This window comes from Symphalangus syndactylus, chromosome 20, assembly GCF_028878055.3.
Source record: "Symphalangus syndactylus isolate Jambi chromosome 20, NHGRI_mSymSyn1-v2.1_pri, whole genome shotgun sequence".
Lineage (NCBI taxonomy): Eukaryota > Metazoa > Chordata > Mammalia > Primates > Hylobatidae > Symphalangus > Symphalangus syndactylus.
The window spans coordinates 39,300,082-39,321,244 of record NC_072442.2 but is presented as its reverse complement, the minus strand read 5'-3'; the positions used below and the strand labels follow the sequence as shown (position 1 = coordinate 39,321,244).

At 48.5% G+C, this 21,163-nt stretch overlaps 1 protein-coding gene across 3 annotated transcripts in view; it reads left to right on the top strand.

Moving 5' to 3' along the window:
* The window catches only part of PIP4K2B (phosphatidylinositol-5-phosphate 4-kinase type 2 beta), a 36,216-nt gene that overhangs the window by 5,724 nt on the left and 9,329 nt on the right, over window positions 1-21,163 (top strand). The window contains exons 1-7 of one of the 3 annotated variants that reach the window (XM_063628961.1): window positions 163-453; window positions 8,651-8,748; window positions 11,218-11,314; window positions 14,977-15,129; window positions 16,052-16,198; window positions 17,207-17,245; window positions 17,784-17,897. In XM_063628961.1, coding sequence (XP_063485031.1) covers window positions 8,684-8,748; window positions 11,218-11,314; window positions 14,977-15,129; window positions 16,052-16,198; window positions 17,207-17,245; window positions 17,784-17,897 — 615 coding nt within the window. In that variant the 5' untranslated portion in view covers window positions 163-453; window positions 8,651-8,683. Of the gene's footprint in view, window positions 1-162; window positions 454-8,650; window positions 8,749-11,217; window positions 11,315-14,976; window positions 15,130-16,051; window positions 16,199-17,206; window positions 17,246-17,783; window positions 17,898-21,163 lie in introns of those variants that run through there. The other 2 variants (XM_055258072.2, XM_063628960.1) reach the window with 2 other exon arrangements.

The following is a 21,163-nucleotide window of genomic DNA, read 5'->3' as shown; positions in this document are numbered from 1 at the left end:
CAGGTGGATCACCTGAGGTCAGGAGTTTGACACCAGCCTGGCCACCATGGCAAAACCCTGTCTCTACTAAAAATACAAAAATTTTCCAGGCGTGGTCGCGTGCGCCTGTAATCCCACCTACCCAAGAGGCTGAGGCAGGAGAATGGCTTGAATCCAGGAGACGGAGGTTGCAGTGAGCAGAGATCGCGCCATTGCACTCCAGCCTGGGCGATAGAGTGAGACTCCGTTTCAAAAAAAAAAAAAAATCTTTAGAGAACATTCCTACTCAGGCCTTTGAATGAAGTTTCTTTTAGCAGGCCTTCCCACCTCACAGGGAAAAGTGGGACTCAAACAGCAGGAGAAGGAGAAAGCAAGATACGGAAAGGAGGAGTAAACACCGGTAGATTTATTGGCTCCTGTGGCCCTCTCTTCCTCTCTGGAGTCGCAGTTCTTGCTTTGGACCTCCTCGGTCCTGTGAGTGTATTTCTAGCATGTCATGTTTTCTGATGCTGGCAGGTAACAAGTGATTGCTGGTGGTGGCCAGCCCACTGCTGAACCGACAACAGAGGACTGGAACACGTCAGGAAACCTGCATGCCTAGTCCAGGCCTCCTGGGTAACAATTCCTATGAAGGTCGCACAGGAAAGTGGAGGCTTCTGGACACAGAAGTTCACCAGACTAGAACTAGCTGCTGAATTTTCATCTCCATGTTGCATATTGCAGAATTTTCTTCTTTTTTTAAAGGCCGAATAGTATTCTGTTGTATATGTACAACAGAATCATACCTAGCACTTTGAGAGACTGAGGTGGGTGGATTGCTTGAGCCCAGGGCTTTGAAACCAGCCTGGGCAACATGGCGAAACCTTGTCTCTACTAGAAATACAAAAAATTAGCTGGGCATGATGGCACACCTGTAGTCCCATCTACTAGGGAGGCTGAGATGGGAGAATCACCTGAGCTCAGGAAGTTGAGGCTGCAGTGAGCTGAGATCATACCACTGCACTCTAGCCTGGCCTATGGAAGTGAGACCCTGAATCGATCAATCAATCAAGGAATTTTCATCTCCAGTAGATCAGCATAGAGTGAACTCATCGCTCTTTTTTTTTTTTTTTTTGAGACGGAGTCTCATTCTGTCACCCAGGCTGGAGCACAGTGGCATGAACTCAGCTCACTGCAAGCTCCGCCTCCTGGGTTCACGCCATTCTCCTGCCTCAGCCTCCCGAGTAGCTGGGACTACAGGGTGCCCGCCATCATGCTCCGCTAATTTTTTTTTGTATTTTTTTTTTTTAGTAGAGACGGGGTTTCACCATGTTAGCCAGGATGGTCTCGATCTCCTGACCTCATGATCCACCCACCTCAGCCTCCCAAAGTGCTGGGATTACAGGCGTGAGCCACCGCGCTGGCCAGCTCATTGCTCTTAAATTGTTTCTCACTGAGCTTGGTTAGCCCCCTCATTTATGCTGATGGCTCATGGAATTAATCATGTGGATATTCCAAAAACCACTTAAGTGACCTGAGATACAACAGACTTACCTTCCTATTAAGTTGTATTTAGCGTGGTATTTGAATGAGTTGACATTCCACAAGTGCACTGCTCCTGGAGGGGAAAGAGTCTGGCCCAGTGTGCTAGAGATACAAAAGGAAAGGCACATCTTCCTAAAACATTGCTTTAAGAGCGTCTGTGCTACAAAACCTTTAGTACTGCACTCCCTTTTATCTACCAGATAAAGTTTATTCTTCTCTCCCTGGCATTTAAGACTCTCTACAGTCTGGTCATAGCCTCAGTAGCTCACCTTACCCTAGCCCATCCTCCAGACCATGAGTCTTATGGCACGGGCACACCAGTCTTGCCATTTTCTTTTCTTCATTTATCCCAGTGTTAGCCATCCTTCAGTTCTCAACTCCCTCCTTTTTTCTATCCACACATTCCTCCAAACAACTACTGTGTGCCAGTCATTGTGCCGGGGACACACAAATGGGTAAGGTAGAGTCTCTTCCTTCAAGGGACTCAGACTAGTCGAGAAACCAGACATGTAGACAAGTAATTACTTAAGTACATGTAATATTTAGGACATAAAGATGCACAGAGACGGAAGTAGTTAATTCAACCGGGTGAGACAAAAAACCTCTCCCAGAGGAAGTGTCATTTAGCCAGCTCTTGGATGAACCTCTTAGCTTTGTCCCTTCTTCTGTTCCTACTGCCTGTTTTATTGTCTGTCACCTGAACTATTGTATTGGCCCCATAAATGGTCTTCTTGCTTTTTTTCTTTCCCTTTTCCAATCCTTACTTTATCCCAGAATTACCTTTCTGTATCACTCATCTGATTGTGTGGCTTCCCAGAATTAAACTAGAGAGTGTCCCATTGTCTTTATAGTCAAGTCCAAATTTATCATACTGTGGACAAACTTAAGTTCAAACCCAGACTCTGCCCCTTATTACTAGTATGCTTTGTAGCAGTAGTTTTTTTTTCACTGAGCTTCATTTTCATATCCTGTAAAGTGAGCATCACACTTTCCTTGCGGTGGTATTAGGATGGAGACAAGGAAGGGAAAATTCACCTTAGGCAAGGTAGCCAGCCATACGGAGGATTACACAGCACAGCATAAAGAGCCCAGGTTTTGGCACCAGACAGGCCTGGGATCAAATCCTGACTGCACATACTGTCTGTGTGACTTTCAGAAAGGTACCCTTTTCTCTGAACCTCTTTTCCAAAGTCATATTAGTAATACTTTACGTGACTCGTAAGTATTACAAGTAATACCTTAGAATAGAATATATATTATTTATGTGTAATATATAATGGTATAAAGCACTGGCCACTTACAGGCATTCAATAAATAGAAGCACCTATTCTATTTATTATACAATAATAAATATTAATATGATATTTATACAATATTAATGTGCTAGACTGATGACCTGTCTTTCTGTATTACCTCCCTTCACTCATTATTTCCATCCTATGATGCTGCCTTCTGTCCCTGGACCCGTCCCTGCAGACGCAGTCACCATTTCTAAAATGGGCAGTGTACTTTCACAACTCAGGCTAGATTCTGACTTCCTGTGGCCTGGGACTTCCTTTCCTTTCATTTTTGGGAGAACTTCCATCCTAGGCCTTACTCAAGTGTGTTTCTCTGTAGCTTCCTTTAGCAACCATCCGCCTCTCCCATGCAGAATCAATACTTACTTTTTTTTTTTTTTTTTGAGACAGAGTCTTGTTCTGTCACCCAGGCTGGAGTGCAGGGGCACAATCTCAGCTCACTGCAACCTCTGCCTCTTGGGTCAGGCAGTCCTGCCTCAGCTTCCCGAGTAGCTGGGACTACAGGCACACGCCACCACGACTGGCTAATTTTTGTATTTTTAGTAGAGACGGGGTTTTGCCATATTGGCCAGTCTGGGCTTGAACTCCTGGCCTCAAGTGATCTGCCTGCCGTGGCCTCCCAAAGTACTGGAATTATAGGCATGAGCCACCATGCCCAGCTCTGGAGATGTCTTTTTGTGTTTGTATCCCCAGCTTCTAGCATATAGTAAGGCCCTTGATACACTGAGTAGAAGTAAATTGAATAGAAATTTGGCAGTCTGGGCCGGGCGCAGTGGCTCATGCTTGTAATTCCAACACTTAGGGAGGCCAAGGCGGGCGGATCACGAGGTCAGGAGATCGAGACCACGGTGAAACCCCGTCTCTACTAAAAATACAAAAAAATTAGCCGGGCGTGGTGGCGGGCGCCTGTAGTCCCAGCTACTCGGAGAGGCTGAGGCAGGAGAATGGTGTGAACCCGGGAGGCGGAGCTTGCAGTGAGCCGAGATTGCGCCACTGCACTCCAGCCTGGGCGACAGAGCGAGACTCCGTCTCAAAAAAAAAAAAAAAAAAAAAAAAAAAAAAAATTGGCAGTCTGGCTGGGCGCGGTGGCTCACGCCTGTAATCCCAGCACTTTGGGAGGCCGAGGCAGGTGGATCACCTAAGGTCGGGAGTTCTAGACCAGCCTGGCCAACATGGAGAAACCCCGTCTCTACTAAAAATACAAAATTAGCCGGGCATGGTGGTGCATGCCTATAATCCTAGCTACTCAGGAGGCTGAGGCAGGAGAATTGCTTGGACCCGGGAGGTGGAGGTTGCGGTGAGCACGCCATTGCATTCCAGCCTGGGAAACGAGCAAAGCTCTATCTCAAAAAAAAAAAAAAAAAAAAAAAATAATTGGCAGTCTGAGCCAGATTAGGAAAGGCCTTGAATGCCAGGCTAAGCAGTTAAAACTTTACCCTGAGGTTGATGAGGAGCCATGGAAGATTTCTAAGCAGGAGTGTAACATGATCTTGTAGATTCTTCTAATGTCAAGTGCTCTTGGTGCAATACCAGGAGAGAGGCATTAGGTGCCTTGTTTCTGGCCTGATATATGAGGACTGGGAGCCTGACCGTCTGGCCATGCTAGCCTCATCCTTCTCTGAGCCTCTGCTGTTCTTGATGTCTGTATCCCTGGATTCTCACTTAATTGTATACTGCTTTGACTTTGAGTTGTGTCAGGGGTTTTTTTCATCTCCCTGATGAGATTATAAGCCTGTTTCTTTTGCGTGTACAACACTTTCTCCCCTTGTGTTCTCCTCCTCCCACACACTTACCTAACAGAATGAAGCACGTAGTAGATATTTCAATAGGAATGGTTCAATTGAAATGGAATAGAACTCTCTGGGATATAAAATTTCACACAACTAAAAAATAATAATATGGCTAATCCCTACAGTGAATCATCTACATGTGGCCTAGTAGAAATGAGGGGTAAGTCTCCCCTAGTTGTTCAGCAATGTTAGCTGAGTTAAAAATTTCCTAGGCTGGGCCAGGTGTGGTAGCTCACGTCTGTAATCCCAGCACTTTGGGAGGCTGAGGCAGGCAGATCACGAGGTCAGGAGTTCGAGACCAGCCTGACCAACATGGTGAAACCCCATCTCTACTAAAAATACAAAAATTAACAGGGCGTGGTGACATGCGCCTGTAATCCCAGCTACTCGGGAGACTGAGGCAGGAGAATCGCTTGAACCCAGGAGGCAGAGGTTGCAGTGAGCGGAGATTCTGCCACTGCACTCCAGCCTGGGCAACAGAGCGAGACTCGATCTCCTGACCTCATGATCCTCCCCCCTCGGCCTCCCAAAGTGTTGGGATTATAGGCGTGAGCCACTGCGCCCAGCCGAGCCTTGAACTCTGTCTCTGTTTTCCCTTTAAGTCTCAGAGCCAGGCTTGATATGCCAGGAAAAAGGAAATGGGACAGCCACCACGAATTGTTTCTGTTGGCAGAAAAACAAGGAAGTGGAATGGTTTCCTCTGTAGGCACAGATTTGACAGTCACATTATCTTGTGAGCACCCCCTGGAATGGGAACTGGCATGACTCTTTTGGAGTTTTTTTTGGCTATTGGGAGGATTTAGCCAATGAAGGGTATGACAGACCTGGATGCTGGGAATTTAAAAATCAACTTTATTGAGGAATAATTTATGTATAATAAGTGTGCATATTCTAAGTATACAATTTGACAAATTTCAGCAAATGTATATGCTCATGTAACCATCACCCCAAACAACATATAAAACATTTCTGTCACCGTAGAATCACACTTATGTCCCTTTACACTCAGCACCCCCCACTCCCTGGCCAGGCAACTCATCTCATTTCTCTCATTATAGATGCCTGTTGTAGAATTTCATATAAATGGAATTATACAGGATACACTCTTGTGTCTATGCCAGTTTTTGCCAGCAGTTTACTGAGTGTCTGCTCCACTGCCAACTTATAAACTACCCCGCCCCCAGCACCCCTCTCGAAGCCCATGCATTCCTCTGGCTTCCTTCATTTCTCCATGAGTAAATTGGGTTTTTTCCCAACTCTAGGAAGATATGGTTCCCCAGCCCAGTTACTGCATTAACTTGAACTTCCTCCATTCTCTGACATTTCTAAATAAAAAAGGTTTGGAACATAAAAGGAGCAGCAAATTAAATGCCATTTCCCCCATTTATGCTCCTGGAGGAGTTCTAATGACTAGGTTATCCCCTCACTGCCACCTGGGGCCTCATTGAGATAATAGGATTTGCAAGGAAAGTGTCTGGGAGACACAAGGCTATGGTGCCCCCTCCCCCCAGTCCATTAAGTCAGGACTAAGGTTTCCTCTGTAAATCCTGAATGCATTAGTGGCAACTGGGTTGAGGGTCAAATGTCAAATACTCTGCTGTGATGGGAGAGGACATCTGTGGTTAATTAGACCACTAATTGGCTAAACTGGAGGTGGGGAAGGGCAGGATCTGCCCTCATCTCTGCACCAGTGGAAAGCTAGCTCTCTGTCCAGGATCCAGCTCCCCAAAGGGATGAAAGAAGATTTGTTTGCAGTAGAGGCAAGGCATCGTGCCCCATCTCCCCTAGTTTAGTGTATGGCAGGACTTGACATCAGGAACTGGCTCTGCTTTATTTTATTTTCTTTTTTGAGACAAGATCTCACTCTTGCCCAGGCTAGAGTGCAGTGCAGTGGCGCAATCATAGCTCACTGTAACCTCAAATTCCTGGCCTCAAGCAATCCTCCCACCTCAGCCTCCTGAGTAGTTAGGACGATAGGTGTACACGACTATGCCTGGCTAATGTGTTTAATTTTTTTTTTTTTTTTTTGAGACAGAGTCTCACTCTTGTTGCCCAGGCAGTGGCACGATCTCGGCCCACTGTACCTTATGCCTCCTGGGTTCAAACGATTCTCCTCAGCCTCCCGAGTAGCTGGGATTACAGGTGTCTTCCACCACGCCCAGCTAATTTTTTTTGTATTTTTAGTAGAGACAGGGCTTCACTGTGTTGGCCAGGCTGGTCTTGAACTCCTTACCTCAGGTGATCTGCCTGCCTCAGCTTCACATTTAATTATTTTTTTAGAGATAAGGTCTTGCTGTGTTGCCCAGGCTGGTATAGAACTCCTGGCCTCAAGTGATCCTCCTGCCTTGGCCTTCCAAAGTACTGGGATTACACGCATGAGCCACTGTGCCAGGCCTTGCCCTGCTTTTATCAGGAGGGTCCGAGTGGGGCAGTGGCCAGACATTTACCACTTCTGCTCACTTTTAAGTTTAATCTATTACAGCTTAAGTTTAATCTATTACAGCCTGGCACGGTGGCTCACACCTGTAATCCCAGCACTTTGGGAGGCCGAGGTGGGCGGATCACGAGGTCAAGAGATCGAGACTATCCTGGCTAACGTGGTGAAACCCCGTCTCTACTAAAAATACAAAAAATTAGCCAGGTGTGGTGGCGGGTGCCTGTAGTCCCAGCTACTCTGGAGGCTGAGGCAGGAGAATGGTCTGAACCTGGGAGGCGGAGCTTGCAGTAAGCCGAGATCACACCACTGCATTCCAGCCTGGGCGACACAGTGAGACTCTGTCTATAAATAAATAAATAAATAAATAAATAAATTTATTCTATTACCTTGGGGATACGAGTTACATGTCCACACAGACCCATCCAGCTTTTTTTCTTCCTTGAGCTAATTTCTTGAGTGACCCACAATTTGTATGAAGATATTCAATGGCCTTAATTAATACCCACTTACGTTGGGAGACATTTATCTATTGATCATTTATTATTGCATATGACAAATATTTATTGAGTATCTGCCATATATGCTAGTAATGGTGCCAAGCACTGTGGTGCCCCCAAAGATTAGTAGGATGCTGTTTGCTTAGAAATATAATTAAAGCTGAGCGTGGTGGCTCACGCCTGTAATCCCAACACTTTGGGAGGCCAGGGCAGGCAGCTCACCTGAGGTCAAGATTTCAAGACCAGCCTGACCAACACGATAAAACCCGGTCTCTACTAAAAATACAAAAAAAATTTAGCTGGACATGGTGGCGCATGCCTGTAATCCCAGCTACTTGGGAAGCTGAGGCAGGAGAATCGCTTGAGCCCAGGAGGTGGAGATTGCAGTGAGCCGAGATCGTGTCATTGCACTCCAGCCTGGGCAACAGCAGCAAAACTCCGTCTCAAAAAAAAAGAAATATAAATAATGTAGTATTGCTCAGCTTAACTCTAGCAGGTGAGGTTTATAGGCATTAACTACAATATGAGAGACTATGAGATGGCCAGAAGACAGATATAAAGAAAACTTCAGGAATTCCAAGATGGGAAAGGGTATTTATGGTCTAGAGAATCTTGGAAAACTTCATGGAGGAGGTGCCTTTTGAGCTGGCCCTTATCAGGTGGAGAGTTTCAATAGGTAAAATAGGACAAGGTTGGGAACTTACTTGAAGAGAAGAACAGAAATAAAGATAGGGAGGGGCCGGGTGTGTTGGCTGACACCTGTAATCCTAGTACTCCGGGAGGCCAAGGCTGGAGGATTGCTTGAGCTCAGGACGGTGAGACCTTGTCTCTACACAATACAAAAAAATTAGCTGGGCGTGGTGGTGTGCACCTGTAGTCCCAGCTACTTGGGGGGCTGGGGTGGGCAGATTGCTTGAGTCCAGGAGGTCAAGGCTGCAGTGAGCCATTGTCATGCCACTGCACTTCAGCCTGGGTGACAGAGTGAGACCCTGTCTCAAAAAACCAAAAAAAGACAGGGAAACTTGGACATGCTTTTAGCAAGATTGTGGCATCCACATTGTAGCTTAGTGTCTCTGAGGCAGGTGGCCTCCTGGCTGAGAGCCTTACGTTCTCCTTGCTTTTCAGATCAATGAGCTGAGCAATGTCCCTGTTCCTGTCATGCTAATGCCAGATGACTTCAAAGCCTACAGCAAGATCAAGGTGGACAATCATCTCTTCAATAAGTAAGTTGTCTACTGAGTGGACTCAGGTTTTGTGGGCAGTCCTTTCCCTCAAGTCAGAGGCTTCTGAAGCCTCATGCATGGCGGGAGCCAAGGCAGCACCTGGCAGGGTGTGACAGCAGCACCTGGATCTCAGAGGTGACAAACTGGCCAGGAAAATGCATTCGTTATGTGCCTGTCATCCTAGTATTGTTGTCTCACTCCTTTATCAGCCTACCTCCGGTGGCCCTTGGGGCATGTAGCTGGGTCCAGGGTGATTCATCTAGAGCCAGCTCAGGTGGCAGTGAGCTGCTCTGGAGCTGAGGTGTCCAGTGTGAGGCTGTAGCAGTGGCCCCATCTTGATCTTAGTCTGAGGCAGGAGATTGCCAGGCATGTTCTTGGTCTGGGATGCCACCAGGCTCTTTTCTGTCTGGCTGGTGTTATGAGCAACAGGCGGAGCATGGGGCTTGAGGGCACTACCCAGAGTAGCACTTCCCATTTTTGTCTGCTGTCACTTCTTGGATTAGCACCAGTGTCTGAAGGTTGTCTCAGATATTGTTGGAGACACTAGTGGCTGCCTCACCTGGCACAGTTTTGGGCCTGCTTTAAGCCCTTTGGGGCCTGGATTTTCCATCCCTCTGTGGACCACCCCAGGACTATTTGCTGCTCACACTTTCTCCTTTCTGCATGTGAATCCTGGTTCTATTCTTCATTGTCTCACAGTCCCTACCACCTCACTAGCTGAGTTCTGTCACCCCACCATTCCCAGACTGTTAGTCCAGAGGAGAAGATTGACTTGAGAACATCCCTTAGTGACCTCCCTCTGCCATAGTAAGTAATACCATCTTGTTCTAGAAGCCGTCTGTCTCCATAGCTGCCACCTGTTAAGTGGCCACCTAAGGAGGGAGAGGCAGCCCTCAACTCAGAGGCCAGAAAGAAGGTTGTTCTGACCCAGAAGAAAGAAGGTTGTTCTGACTCAGAGGTCAGGGTTCTCGAAGTGGGCATTGCACCACTACCCACTTCAGGGTCCGTGGCCTCTGGTGAGGTGCTACCTCCTTGATATCTTGGCCTAAAGCAGAGAACCCAATCTCTTATTTTCTTCTATCTTTATTCCTTTATTCCTATCTGTGTATGTGTTTTTGTTGTTGTTGTTTTGAGATAGAGTTTCACTCTTGTTGCCCAGGCTGTAGTGCAGTGGCGCGATCTTGGCTCACTGCAACCTCTGCCTCCCGAGTTCAAGTGATTCTCCTGCCTCAGGCTCCCGAGTAGCTGGGATTACAGGCACCCACCACCACGCCCGGCTATTTTTTTTGTATTTTTAGTAGAGATGGGGTTTCACCATGTTGGCCAGGCTGGTCTCGAACTCCTGACCTCAGTCAGGGTGATCCACCTGCCTCGGCCTCCCAAAGTACTGGGATTACAGGTGTGAGCCACCATGCCCAGCCCTGTATGTGCTATTTATTAGATTCCAGTACTGTTTACTAGAAGACGGGGTAGATAAGGCAGATAGACCACTTCCTTTCCAAGAAGACATTCCTTTTGATTTCCTTAAAGCCTGTCATCCTGCAGTAGTCATTGGGACATATTTCTGAAAGGGGGTCCCTAAACAGGATAGCTGTTGTAAAGATGGAGGATTGGTTGGAGTCATCATTTCAAGGTGATTCTCTTTCCTCCTGGGAGTCTGTACTGATGAGGGAGTGGGAGGATGGAGATTGGTGCCAGCAGCCAGCAGACAGGGCTCTGTGGTCCCACTCAATTAAATGAGGACCTCTTTAACTCAGGCACTCTTTTCCTACATCCCAGTGGAAGCCCAGGGCAGGGCTTCCTGTAAGTGACCATCTTCAGGATACTTCCACAGGAATATGGCCAGAGGAGAGGGGCCCCCTGATGAAAGAGGTTTTTCCCTGTAGCATTCAGGCTGATTTCACCTCACAGCAGATGTTCACATGCAGCTTCCCACTGTCGTAAGCACAGTGCGTGTGAGGTGGAGCCTGCACTCAGGCTCATGGCCCAGCGGGTGAGAGTTTTTTTCTTTAATGTATGTTTTATTGAAGGGCAGCACACACATAGAAAAGTGCACAAATCCCAGATATACTGCTGGATTAGTTTTACAAAGTGAACACAAGATATAAAGTTTTTAAACTTTTACATGCTCAGAATCACCTGGAGTGTTTGTTTTTCGACTCAATTCCAGAAGTCCTAGGAGCCTAGAAACCTACATGTTAAGTATGGCAGATGTTCAGATCCAGGCAATCTGTGGACGCACTTTGAAGAGTTCTGAAGTCAGAATATAGATGAGGGGGTGTGGTGGCTCACGCCTGTAATCCCAGCACTTTGGGAGGCTGAGGTGGGAGGATCGCTTGAAGCCGGGAGTTCGAGACCAGTCTGGGCAACATAGCAAGACTCTGTCTCTATTACAAAAAAATAATAATAATAACAGAATTAAGATGAGCAAGGGGCAGTTCACAAAGACATGTCTCTGCTTTTCCCTAGGGAGAACCTGCCCAGCCGCTTTAAGTTTAAGGAGTATTGCCCCATGGTGTTCCGAAACCTTCGGGAGAGGTTTGGGATTGATGATCAGGATTACCAGGTACGGAGGCTCCTGGCAACATCAGAGGATTAGGGAATGGAATGGGGTCAGGAAGCCACAGGACAGGCAGAGAATCAAAACGTGTTGGCTGTTTTTGTGCTGTGTCTCCCTGTCATGCCTTGCTCCAGCCTAGGCGGTCTCTCCCCCAGCACTGGGGGCCCCTTGGAGGATGAGGGCCTTAGAAATGCTTCCGAGGATGCTGCACACACTCAGGTTCCTTTCCCTCAGAGGGAGAGCAGCAGGAGGGAGACGGGTCTGTGGAAGCACCTTTATTTTAGTCTGACATTCTCAGTCTAGGCTGAAGAACCCTTCTCATTCGTAGTTTGACTTCAAAGAGAGAGAATTGGGCGGGGCATGGTGGCTTATGCCTGTAATCCCAGCACTTTGGGAGGCCAAGGCAGGTAGGTCACCTGAGGTCAGGAGTTCGAGACCAGCCTGGCCAACATGGCGAAACCCTGTCTCTACTAAAAAATACAAAATTAGACGGGCATGGTGATTTACGCCTATAGTCCCAGCTACTCAGGAGGCTGAGGCAGGAGAATCACTTGAACCTGGGAGGCGGAGGTTGCAGCGAGCTGAGATCATGCCATTGCACTCCAGCCTGGGCGACAAGAGTGAAACTCAGTCTCAAAAAAAAAAAAAGAATTGTTGTCAGCGGGAGATGAGGCCTCTTAAAGCAGATGAAACAGATTAGAAAAGGAAGACTTCAAGGGTAGTGTAACCTCTTGCCAGGTATGAGTGTCACCTCCTAAACTTGTGCCCTATCCTGGTGGTGGGAGGGGGGAGTTGGTCTGCCAGGGCAACTGCACCCTTCAGGGGGTGACAGTGTTGTAGAGGCCATTGGCCTCTTGGGAGGAATCAATCCCAGTGTCAAGGACATTAGAATCTGACTCATAGTCCATGGTTTCTGTCACTTCTCCCCTTAGCACGTCTCCTTGGATCTTCTTCCTTGGCAGACAGCCTTGTGGTGAAGGTGGGCAAATTTTCCACTTTACCTTTATAGCTGTAAGAAATATAGCTGCCTTTTTTTTTTTTTTTGAGACGGAGTCTCGCTCTGTCGCCCAGGCTGGAGTGCAGTGGCGCAATCTCGGCTCACTGCAACCTCTGCCTCCCAGGTTCAAGCGATTCTCCTGCCTCAGCCTCCTGAGTAGGTGGGATTACAGGCGCCCACCACCACACCCAGCTAATTTTTTGCATTTTTTTTTTTTTTTAGTAGAGACAGAGTTTCACTATGTTGACCACGCTGGTCTCGAATTGCTGGTCTCGAACTCCTGACCTCGTGATCTGCCTGCCTCGGCCTCCCAAAGTGCTGGGATTACAGGCGTGAGCCACCGCACCTGGCCTGAAATATAGCTGACTTTCATTCATCTATGGAGAAAACTTTTCCCCATAGCACAGTGAAACCTAGTGTATAGCACAATGAAACCTAGTGTATAGCACAGTGAAACCTAGAATGGATGCCCAAATCTTTTCTAATACTGTAGTTCCTCCCACCCCACCCCTTTGACAGAGTAGTTCACAACAGCAGAATGGGCCTTGGATTAGAGTCTCCTCCCCTCTCTCCTCCTCTCTGGAGGGCTTGCATGCAAAGAAAAGTATCTTGAAGAAGAGGGCGAGGGTTTGTGAGAGTAGGAGGAGATGCCTTGGGCTTGAATGCCCAGGAATGCTCATACCTAAGAGGTACTGGGAGGTTCCTCCAGCCCGCTGTTAGGATTGAACCCTGAACTCAATCATGAGTTGACTGGGGCTGGAGGTTTTCTGGAAACTTCTTGCCACTGTTGCAACCCCAAGTTGCTCAGACGGATTCCCTCCATTGTTTCTTGGTGAGGAGTTCCAAGTGAGGGGTTCCTTTCCCTCCCCTGGGCTGTCTAACCACATCCGCTCAGTGTCTGCATTTTGCCCCTAGTAGCCTTGTGGGCGCATGCCCGTGCTCAAGACTGAAATGAGGGCAGGGAGGATGGTGCTCAGGGAGGGGACCCTATATTCTTGGCCTACCAGCCACTTAGAGAGTCAGGAGATGCTGCCTCTACCTCCCAACTAGGCTTGTAGCCTGTAAGTCTTATGGTAGAAAGGCCAGGCTGGGAGGAAGAGACACTCAGTCATAGAGTCTACTCAACCTTTCTGTAATGGGAACACCCTGTTTTTTGGGGTGCTACTTTAGCACCTTTGCTGAGGAACTCCCAGAGCTGCTTACCACCTCTGACTTTAGTTTTTCCCATGAAGGTGGTCCTCACTTCTCCACCAGGGTTTTCTGAGGAGGTATTAGGGGAAGTAAAGAGTAGGATCCTGATCAGCCGGGCATGGTGGTGCATGCCTATAGTCCCACCTGCTCAGGAGGCCGAGGATCCCTTGAGCCCAGGAGTTCAAGGCTGCAGTGAGCTATGATCACGCCACTACACTCCAGTTTGGGTGACAGCAAAACACCATCTTTAAAAAAAAAAAAAAGGCTGGGGACGGTGGCTCACACCTGTAATCCTAGCACTTTGGGAGGCTGAGGCAGGAGGATTGCTTAAGCTCAGGAGTTCTAGACCAGCCTGGGAAACATGGCAAAACTCCATCTCTACAAAAACTACAAAAATAAGCCAGGCATGGTGATGCACATCTGTAATCCCAGCTACTTGGTAGGCTGAGGCGGGAGGATCACTTGAGCCCAGGAGGTAGAGGCTGCAGTGAGCTGAGATTTCACCACTGTACTCCAGCTTGGGTGACAGAGTGAGACCCTATCTCTACAAAAATAATAATAATAACAGGATCCTCATTAAGAGATGGGGAAAGGGCTTGGAGAGGAGACATTTCTGTAACATGATCCCCATGTATGTTTTCTTGGGAACAGGGACACTTGGGATCTCCCCTCAGCCTTGCTTCCCAAAGGTCCCTTGGCATCTGCTTGGTGAACATATCCCTTTGGTTGACTCACGCCTTCCCACACCCTCCCTCTTAAGGCTTTTACTGCTCTCTGATCCTAATGGGAGTAGGGCCTTGAGGAGGAGCAGGGATACAGCCAGGAAAGCTCCCCAAAACTGCCTCCCAGCCTTGCATAGACAAGCAGGAGGTTGAGGCAAGGGGAAAGGTGTCAGGCTCAGAGATGAGGATCAGCTTCCTGCTTTGGGGAAGGTTTTTCAGCATTAGAGTAGATCCAAGGACAAGAGACGAATGGGCATTGCTTCTTTGTGCTAGACCCCTTGAAGATAGTATTTCCTAAGCTTCATCTTTGCCACCCCCAAGAGACTGGGAGAATCAGCTCAGTCTGCATCTTTGTGTTCCTGATGAGGAAATGCAGAGGTAGAGAAGTTAAATGGCTCACCCAAGGTCATAGTGCATGTGAGAGTCCAGATTAGACTCAGCCCCCTCCATCAGAGACAGAATTTTAGTTGACAGGATACCTATCTGGGATCAGATGGAAACTTCAACAGTCAGTCCTCTTCCCATCCTAGACTAGGATGAAGGGCAGGTGGTAAGGAACAATTCTTGTCACTTTGGAGGAAGACTTAGGGAGGGATGTGAACACCCTGTGAGAAAAGAGGCGGGTAAACTCCCATCTGGGAGTCCCTCTATCTCAGTGTTGTTGGCTTTCAAGCAGTCCAGCCCCTGAGGGAAGACTCAGCAAAGGTCAGAATTCTGTTCCCCTGCCAAGCCCAGCCTGCTTTTGTCTCGATTATCAGAATTCAGTGACGCGCAGCGCCCCCATCAACAGTGACAGCCAGGGCCGGTGTGGCACGCGTTTCCTCACCACCTACGACCGGCGCTTTGTCATCAAGACTGTGTCCAGTGAGGACGTGGCGGAGATGCACAACATCTTAAAGAAATACCACCAGGTATGGTGAGTCCCAAGCCTGGGCTGCAGAGGATGGGTTGGAAGAGGGAGAAGAGAGCCCCGGGGGAGCTTCTTAGGGAGGGGTTGGTCCCCTCTGGTAATGGCAGCTGCTTCTGATCACCAAGCAGTGGGACTCTCCTGCAACCGTATTTCTGTGAGCTGAAATGCCTACTTTAAAAAAGAAAAAAGGAGCCATGAGGGCTCATTGCTGACTGAGTCCCAGTTGGAAAGTGTTCACGCTCTGGCGTCCGCCCCGTTTCTTCTGAAAGAGGCCCCCTCGGCTCGGCAGGCTTGTTTCTTTTCCCATCCCATCTCTCCACTCATCTGGAACCTGTCCACGAGGAAGGCAGGGAGCCCTGTGGCGCCATCTGTGTGTCTGTCCTCAGCCTACTTGGGTCTTCATTTCTGGGGCACCTGAGAAGGGCTGAAGGGAGCTTCTGGTCTTTCAGAAGTCATGGCAGAAACCCTGGGGCATGGCATGGATAAGAGCTTTGGATATGGAGCTGTTCTCTTCTCCCAGATGGCTGGATCCCTGGCCTGCCTCTGCATCCTGTCTCTTCCCTGTGGCTTTCCCATATCAGGCTGGCAGAAGAGATGCAAGGTGTGGATCAGGAATTTTCCTGTGGTAGAATCCTATTTTAAACAAAATCTTAGGTGAGATACTAATAATATGAACCCACAGGGGCTCTGAGCCACCTGCTCAGCTTGCCTCTCCTTCTGCCATGCCAGCAGTAGGCTGGAGGTGGCTATTGCCCGTTTTAAGCCTGAGAAACCCCTATTACTTCATAGAACCCAGCTGGAGAACTACTGGTCTAGAGGTTAGAATCCCAGGGAGCCAGGGAGCATTTTAGTCTGGGGTGAGCCCCATCCATCCCTGGCACTGCCTGTTCCTTAGTCCTCTCCCTTCTTCCTTTCCATTCTAGTTTATAGTGGAGTGTCATGGCAACACCCTTTTGCCACAGTTTCTGGGCATGTACCGCCTGACCGTGGATGGTGTGGAAACCTACATGGTGGTTACCAGGAATGTGTTCAGCCATCGGCTCACTGTGCATCGCAAGTATGACCTCAAGGTAAAGGGCTCTGTGTTTGCCGGAGCTGTGCCTCCCCTCTATCTGAGCCCCGAAGGGGCCACTACTCCAACTTCCATGTAATTGGGAAGCTGGAGCCTATGTGTTGGCATGGACAGAGAACTCTGGAGTGGATATGCCTGATTCTTGTGGACCAAAGGCTGTTTGAAGTCCAGGTGACAGTAACAGGAGATTATTTAAGCCCTAAATGTGCCATATTTATGCAGCAGTTGATGTTCCTGTCTGTGGAATGTGCACAGCGAGGGAGGCTGTGCTGACGCACGCACTTTAGCATCCATCAGGCCCCCGTGGACTGCCAGCACAAGTGCATCTCTAGATGCTGAGAAGGACACACTTGTGGCCGTGAACTAGGGTGCTCCGTGTTCTTGAACCTGGCTTCTGACTTCTGTCACCTTATGCCACCATCCCTTCCCTCTGTGCTGCAACTGCGCTGGTTTCCTCTGCGTTCCTGCAGTGCCTGTGCTCCTCTTCCCAGGATTTCACATCTGCTGTCTGGAATAGTCTCCTTCTCTCTCTCCACCCCCTCCTTCCCCCACCTAATTGCTTCTTCCTTACCCTTCTGAGCTCAGCCCAAATACTACTTCCAGGAAGTAGGTAGGCCCTGGCAACTGTCCCTCCCCAGGCTGGGCCCATGTGGTATGTGCTTTCAGAGTGTCCTGTCTCCTCGCTGTACCACTGAGCACCGTGGTAGTGAATGAACTGACTTGTGGAGCCACTGCTGAATATCTGTCTCCCCTGTTAGAAGGAAAGTAGCTCAAGGACAGGGACTGAGCTTCTCCAGTGCAGTCCTGTTTCCTGAGCACCTAATAAGTGTCTTGCACATAGAGCTCTATAAGTGGGCTTGACACAGTAAATGAACAAGGTGCTGCCTCCTGGCCCCTCTAGGACTCTAACCAGCCTACTTGAGTTCACCTGCTGGCTCTCCCATGTTTGCTCATGCAGTCGACTTTGCCTCAGCTGGACTTCCCCTGATGGCTCTTATCCTTTCAGGGTTCTACGGTTGCCAGAGAAGCGAGCGACAAGGAGAAGGTACGCTGGTGCTGAGCAGGAATGGAAAGGTCGCTTGGAGTCAGAAACAACTCCTGTCGGCCATCCTGTCCCTCGCCCACCCCAGCCCCTAGCCCAGCTCCCAGACATGCCATCTCTCAACATGAAATGCCCTGTGTCATGAATCACCTGCCTGTCTTTGTGCTAGGCCTAGACCTCTGGTCTTTTACCTCTGCCCTCACTACATTCTTCATAGTCCTGCTGGGATGGCAGACATTTCTATCTCATAGTCCAGCCTGAGTCAGTCAGTGGCTGCCTGAGCCCTGAGCTGGTCCAGGCTCAACAGGAAAGAATCCTTTAGTCATTCCTCATTTTTCATGTATTTGCCATGTATTTGCCCTCCCTGCCCGCCCAAAGCCTGGGACTGGAGGCTCCTGCACTGTTGATTTAGCAGGTTGAGTGTCAGTACACTGAAAACCCTTCCTTCCCCTCTCTGTATAGTTGCTCCCAGCAGAACAGTTGGGTGTCCCTGGGGTGAATGAATCAGGCTTACCCAGCCTAACTGCTGTTGCTGTCCTAGGCCAAGGACTTGCCAACATTCAAAGACAATGACTTCCTCAATGAAGGGCAGAAGCTGCATGTGGGAGAGGAGAGTAAAAAGAACTTCCTGGAGAAACTGAAGCGGGACGTTGAGGTACTTGCTAACCTTCATTTTCACCTGCAGGGCTGCTTCTGTACCTAGAGTAGGAGGCTTTTAAACCTTAAGAAGAATGGAATTCAGTACTTTCCAGGAGTATGGACAAAAGGGTGGTGATTTGAGCAGCTTGGGCACTTTATGGGCACCTAAAGCAAGTGCAAATGATCATTCCACCTGACGGAGCATAGTTGGTGCCAGTAGGACCTTTGTAATTTAGTTTAGAATGCTTTTCCCTTTTCACTAATTCATTCAAACACCTTTTTCAAACTCCCTTCTGCTGTTGTCCCTACAATGGAGAGGGCATCTGGCCATCAGAGCTGTAGGAATCCAGCTATTAAGGTCCTGTAACCCCAACATTTTGGGAGGCCGAGGTGGGAGAATCGCTTGAGCTCAGCAGTTCAATACCAGCCTAGGCAACATAGCAAGACCTCATCTCTACTAAAAATTAAAAAATTTAGCCAGGCGTAGGGGCACATACCTGGAGTCCCAGCTACTTGGGAGGCTGAGGCGAAAGGATTGTTTGAGCCCGGGAGATGAGGCTGCAGTGAGCTGTGGTCTCACCACTACACTCCAGCCTGGGCAACAGAGCGAGACATTGTCTCAAAACAAAAACCAAAAAAGTTGGCTAAGCGTGGTGGCTCACCTTGTAATCCCAGCACCTTGGAAGGGTGAAGCGGGAGGATCACTGGAGCCTGGCAGATCAAGGCAACATGAGCCATGATCGTGCCACTACGCTCCAGCCTGGGTGACAGAGCAAGACCCTGTCTCAAAAAACAAAAATCCACCAGTCAGGTTCTGCTCTGGCTCTGGCTCTGATTCTCCACTTACCCAGCAAACTTCTGTTTGTAATCCGGGGAGGACAGGTGCTAAATAGTGAAAATATTATCTGGACCACTTGATAACTCAGTGTCTCCTTCTCTTTTAATAAATTGAGAGGCAGGCCGGGCGCGGTGGCTCAAGCCTGTAATCCCAGCACTTTGGGAGGCCGAGGCGGGCAGATCACAAGGTCAGGAGATCGAGACCATCCTGGCTAACACGGTGAAACCCCATCTCTACTAAAAATAAAAAAAAAAATTAGCTGGGCGTGTTGGCGGGCGCCTGTAGTCCCAGCTACTCGGAGAGGCTGAGGCAGGAGAATGGCGTGAACCCGGGAGCCGGAGCTTGCAGTGAGCCGAGATCGCGCCACTGCACTCCAGCCTGGGCAACAGAGCGAGACTCCATCTCAAAAAAAAAAAAATAAAATAAAATAAAATAAAAATAAATTGAGAGGCTGCTCGTTAAAACCAAACCCTACAGACAAACTTGGGAAAAAGTTTTTTTTTTAATTGTGGTAAAATACATATAATAATAGGTGGTTTTTTTTTTTTGGGAGATTCTCGCTCTGTCCCCAGGCTGGAGTGGTGTGCAGTAGCATGATCTCGGCTCATTGCAACCTCCGCCTCCTGGGTTCAAGTGATTCTCCTACCTCAGCCTCCCAAGTAGCTGGGACTACGGGCACACACCTTAGCCATTTTGATATATAGTTGAGTGGCATTAAGTATCTTCACACTGTTATGCAACCAGCACTACCGTTCATCTCTGAACTTTTATCTTTCCCAGCTGAAATGGTATACCCATTAAACACTAATTCCCAATTCCCCCTCCCTAACCCCTGGCAATCAGTATTCTATTTTCTGCCCCTATGAAGTTGACTACTCTAGGAACTTCACCTAAGACGAAGCAAACAGCCGAGCGAGGTGGCTCACGCCTGTAATCCCAGCACTTTGGGAGGCTGAGGTGGGTGGATCTCTTGAGGTCAGGAGTTTGAGACCAGCCTGACCAATGTGGAGAAACCTGGTCTCTACTAAAAATACAAAATTAGCCGGGCATGGTGGTGCACACCTGTAATCCCAGCTACTTGGGAGGCTGAGGCAGGAGAATCGCTTGAACCCAGGAGGCGAAGGTTGCGGTGACCCTCCAGCTTGGGCAACATGTTGTGAACGAAACTCCGTCTCAAAAAAAAAAAAAAAAAAAAAGGAAGCAAACAGCAGTTGTCCTTTTGTGACTCTTATTTTGCTTAGCATAATGTCTTCAGGGTTCATCCATATTGTATCATGTCAGAATTTTTTTCTTATTTATTTATTTGTTTTGAGACAGAGTCTCTCTCTGTCGCCAGGCTGGAGTGCAGTGGTGCGATCTCGGCTCACTGCAACCTCCACCTCCTGGGTTCAAGCGGTTCTCCTGCTTCAGCCTCCCGAGTAGCTGGGACTACAGGCACGTGCCACCATGCCCAGCTAATTTTTGTATTTTTTTAGTGGAGACGGGGTTTCACCATGTTGGCCAGGATGGTCTCGTTCTCCTGACCTCATGATCTGCCCGCCTCGGCCTCCCAAAGTGCTGGGATTACAGGTGTGAGCCACCACACCTGGCCAGAATTTCTTTCTTTTTAAAGCTGAGTAAGGCTGAGCATGGTGGCTCACACCTGTAATCCCAGCAACTCAGGAGGCTGAGGCAGAAGGACGGCTTGAGGCCAGAAGTTGGAGACCTGGGCAATTTACTGAGATCCTGTCTCTACAAAAAATTAAAGCTAGCTGCGTGTGGTGACATGTGCCTGTAGTTCTAGCTATTCAGGAGGCTGGGTGGGAGGATCCCTTGTGCCTAGGAGTTCACGGTTGTGGTGAGCTGTGATCATGCCACTGTGCATCAGCCTGAACTAGAGGGTAAGACTCCATCTCTTTAAAAAAAACAAAAACAAAAAAAAACCAAAAGCCAGGCGCAGTGGCTCACACCTGTAATCCCAGCACTTTGGGAGGCCAAGGCGGGCAGATCATGAGGTCAGGAGATCGAGACCATCCTGGCTAACACGGTGAAACCCCGTCTCTACTAAAAATACAAAAACAAAATTAGCCAGGTGTGGTGGTGGGTGCCTGTAGTCCCAGCTACTCGGGAGGCTGAGGCAGGAGAATGGCATGAACCCAGGAGGCGGAGCTTGCAGTGAGCCGAGATCGCGCCACTGCGCTCCAGCCTGGGCGACAGAACGAGACCTCATCTCAAAAGAAAAAACACACACACACACACACAAAAACGGATTAATATTCCATTGTATGGATATATTACATTTTGTTTATTCATCAGTTAATGGACACTTGTTGTCATCAGTTGGGGTTCTCCAGAGAAACAAAACCTATAGGATGTTTTGTAAATCTCTTTATACCAATATTTTTATTTTATTTATTTATTTTTTTTGAGACAGAGTCTCGCTCTGTCGCCCAGGCTGGAGTACA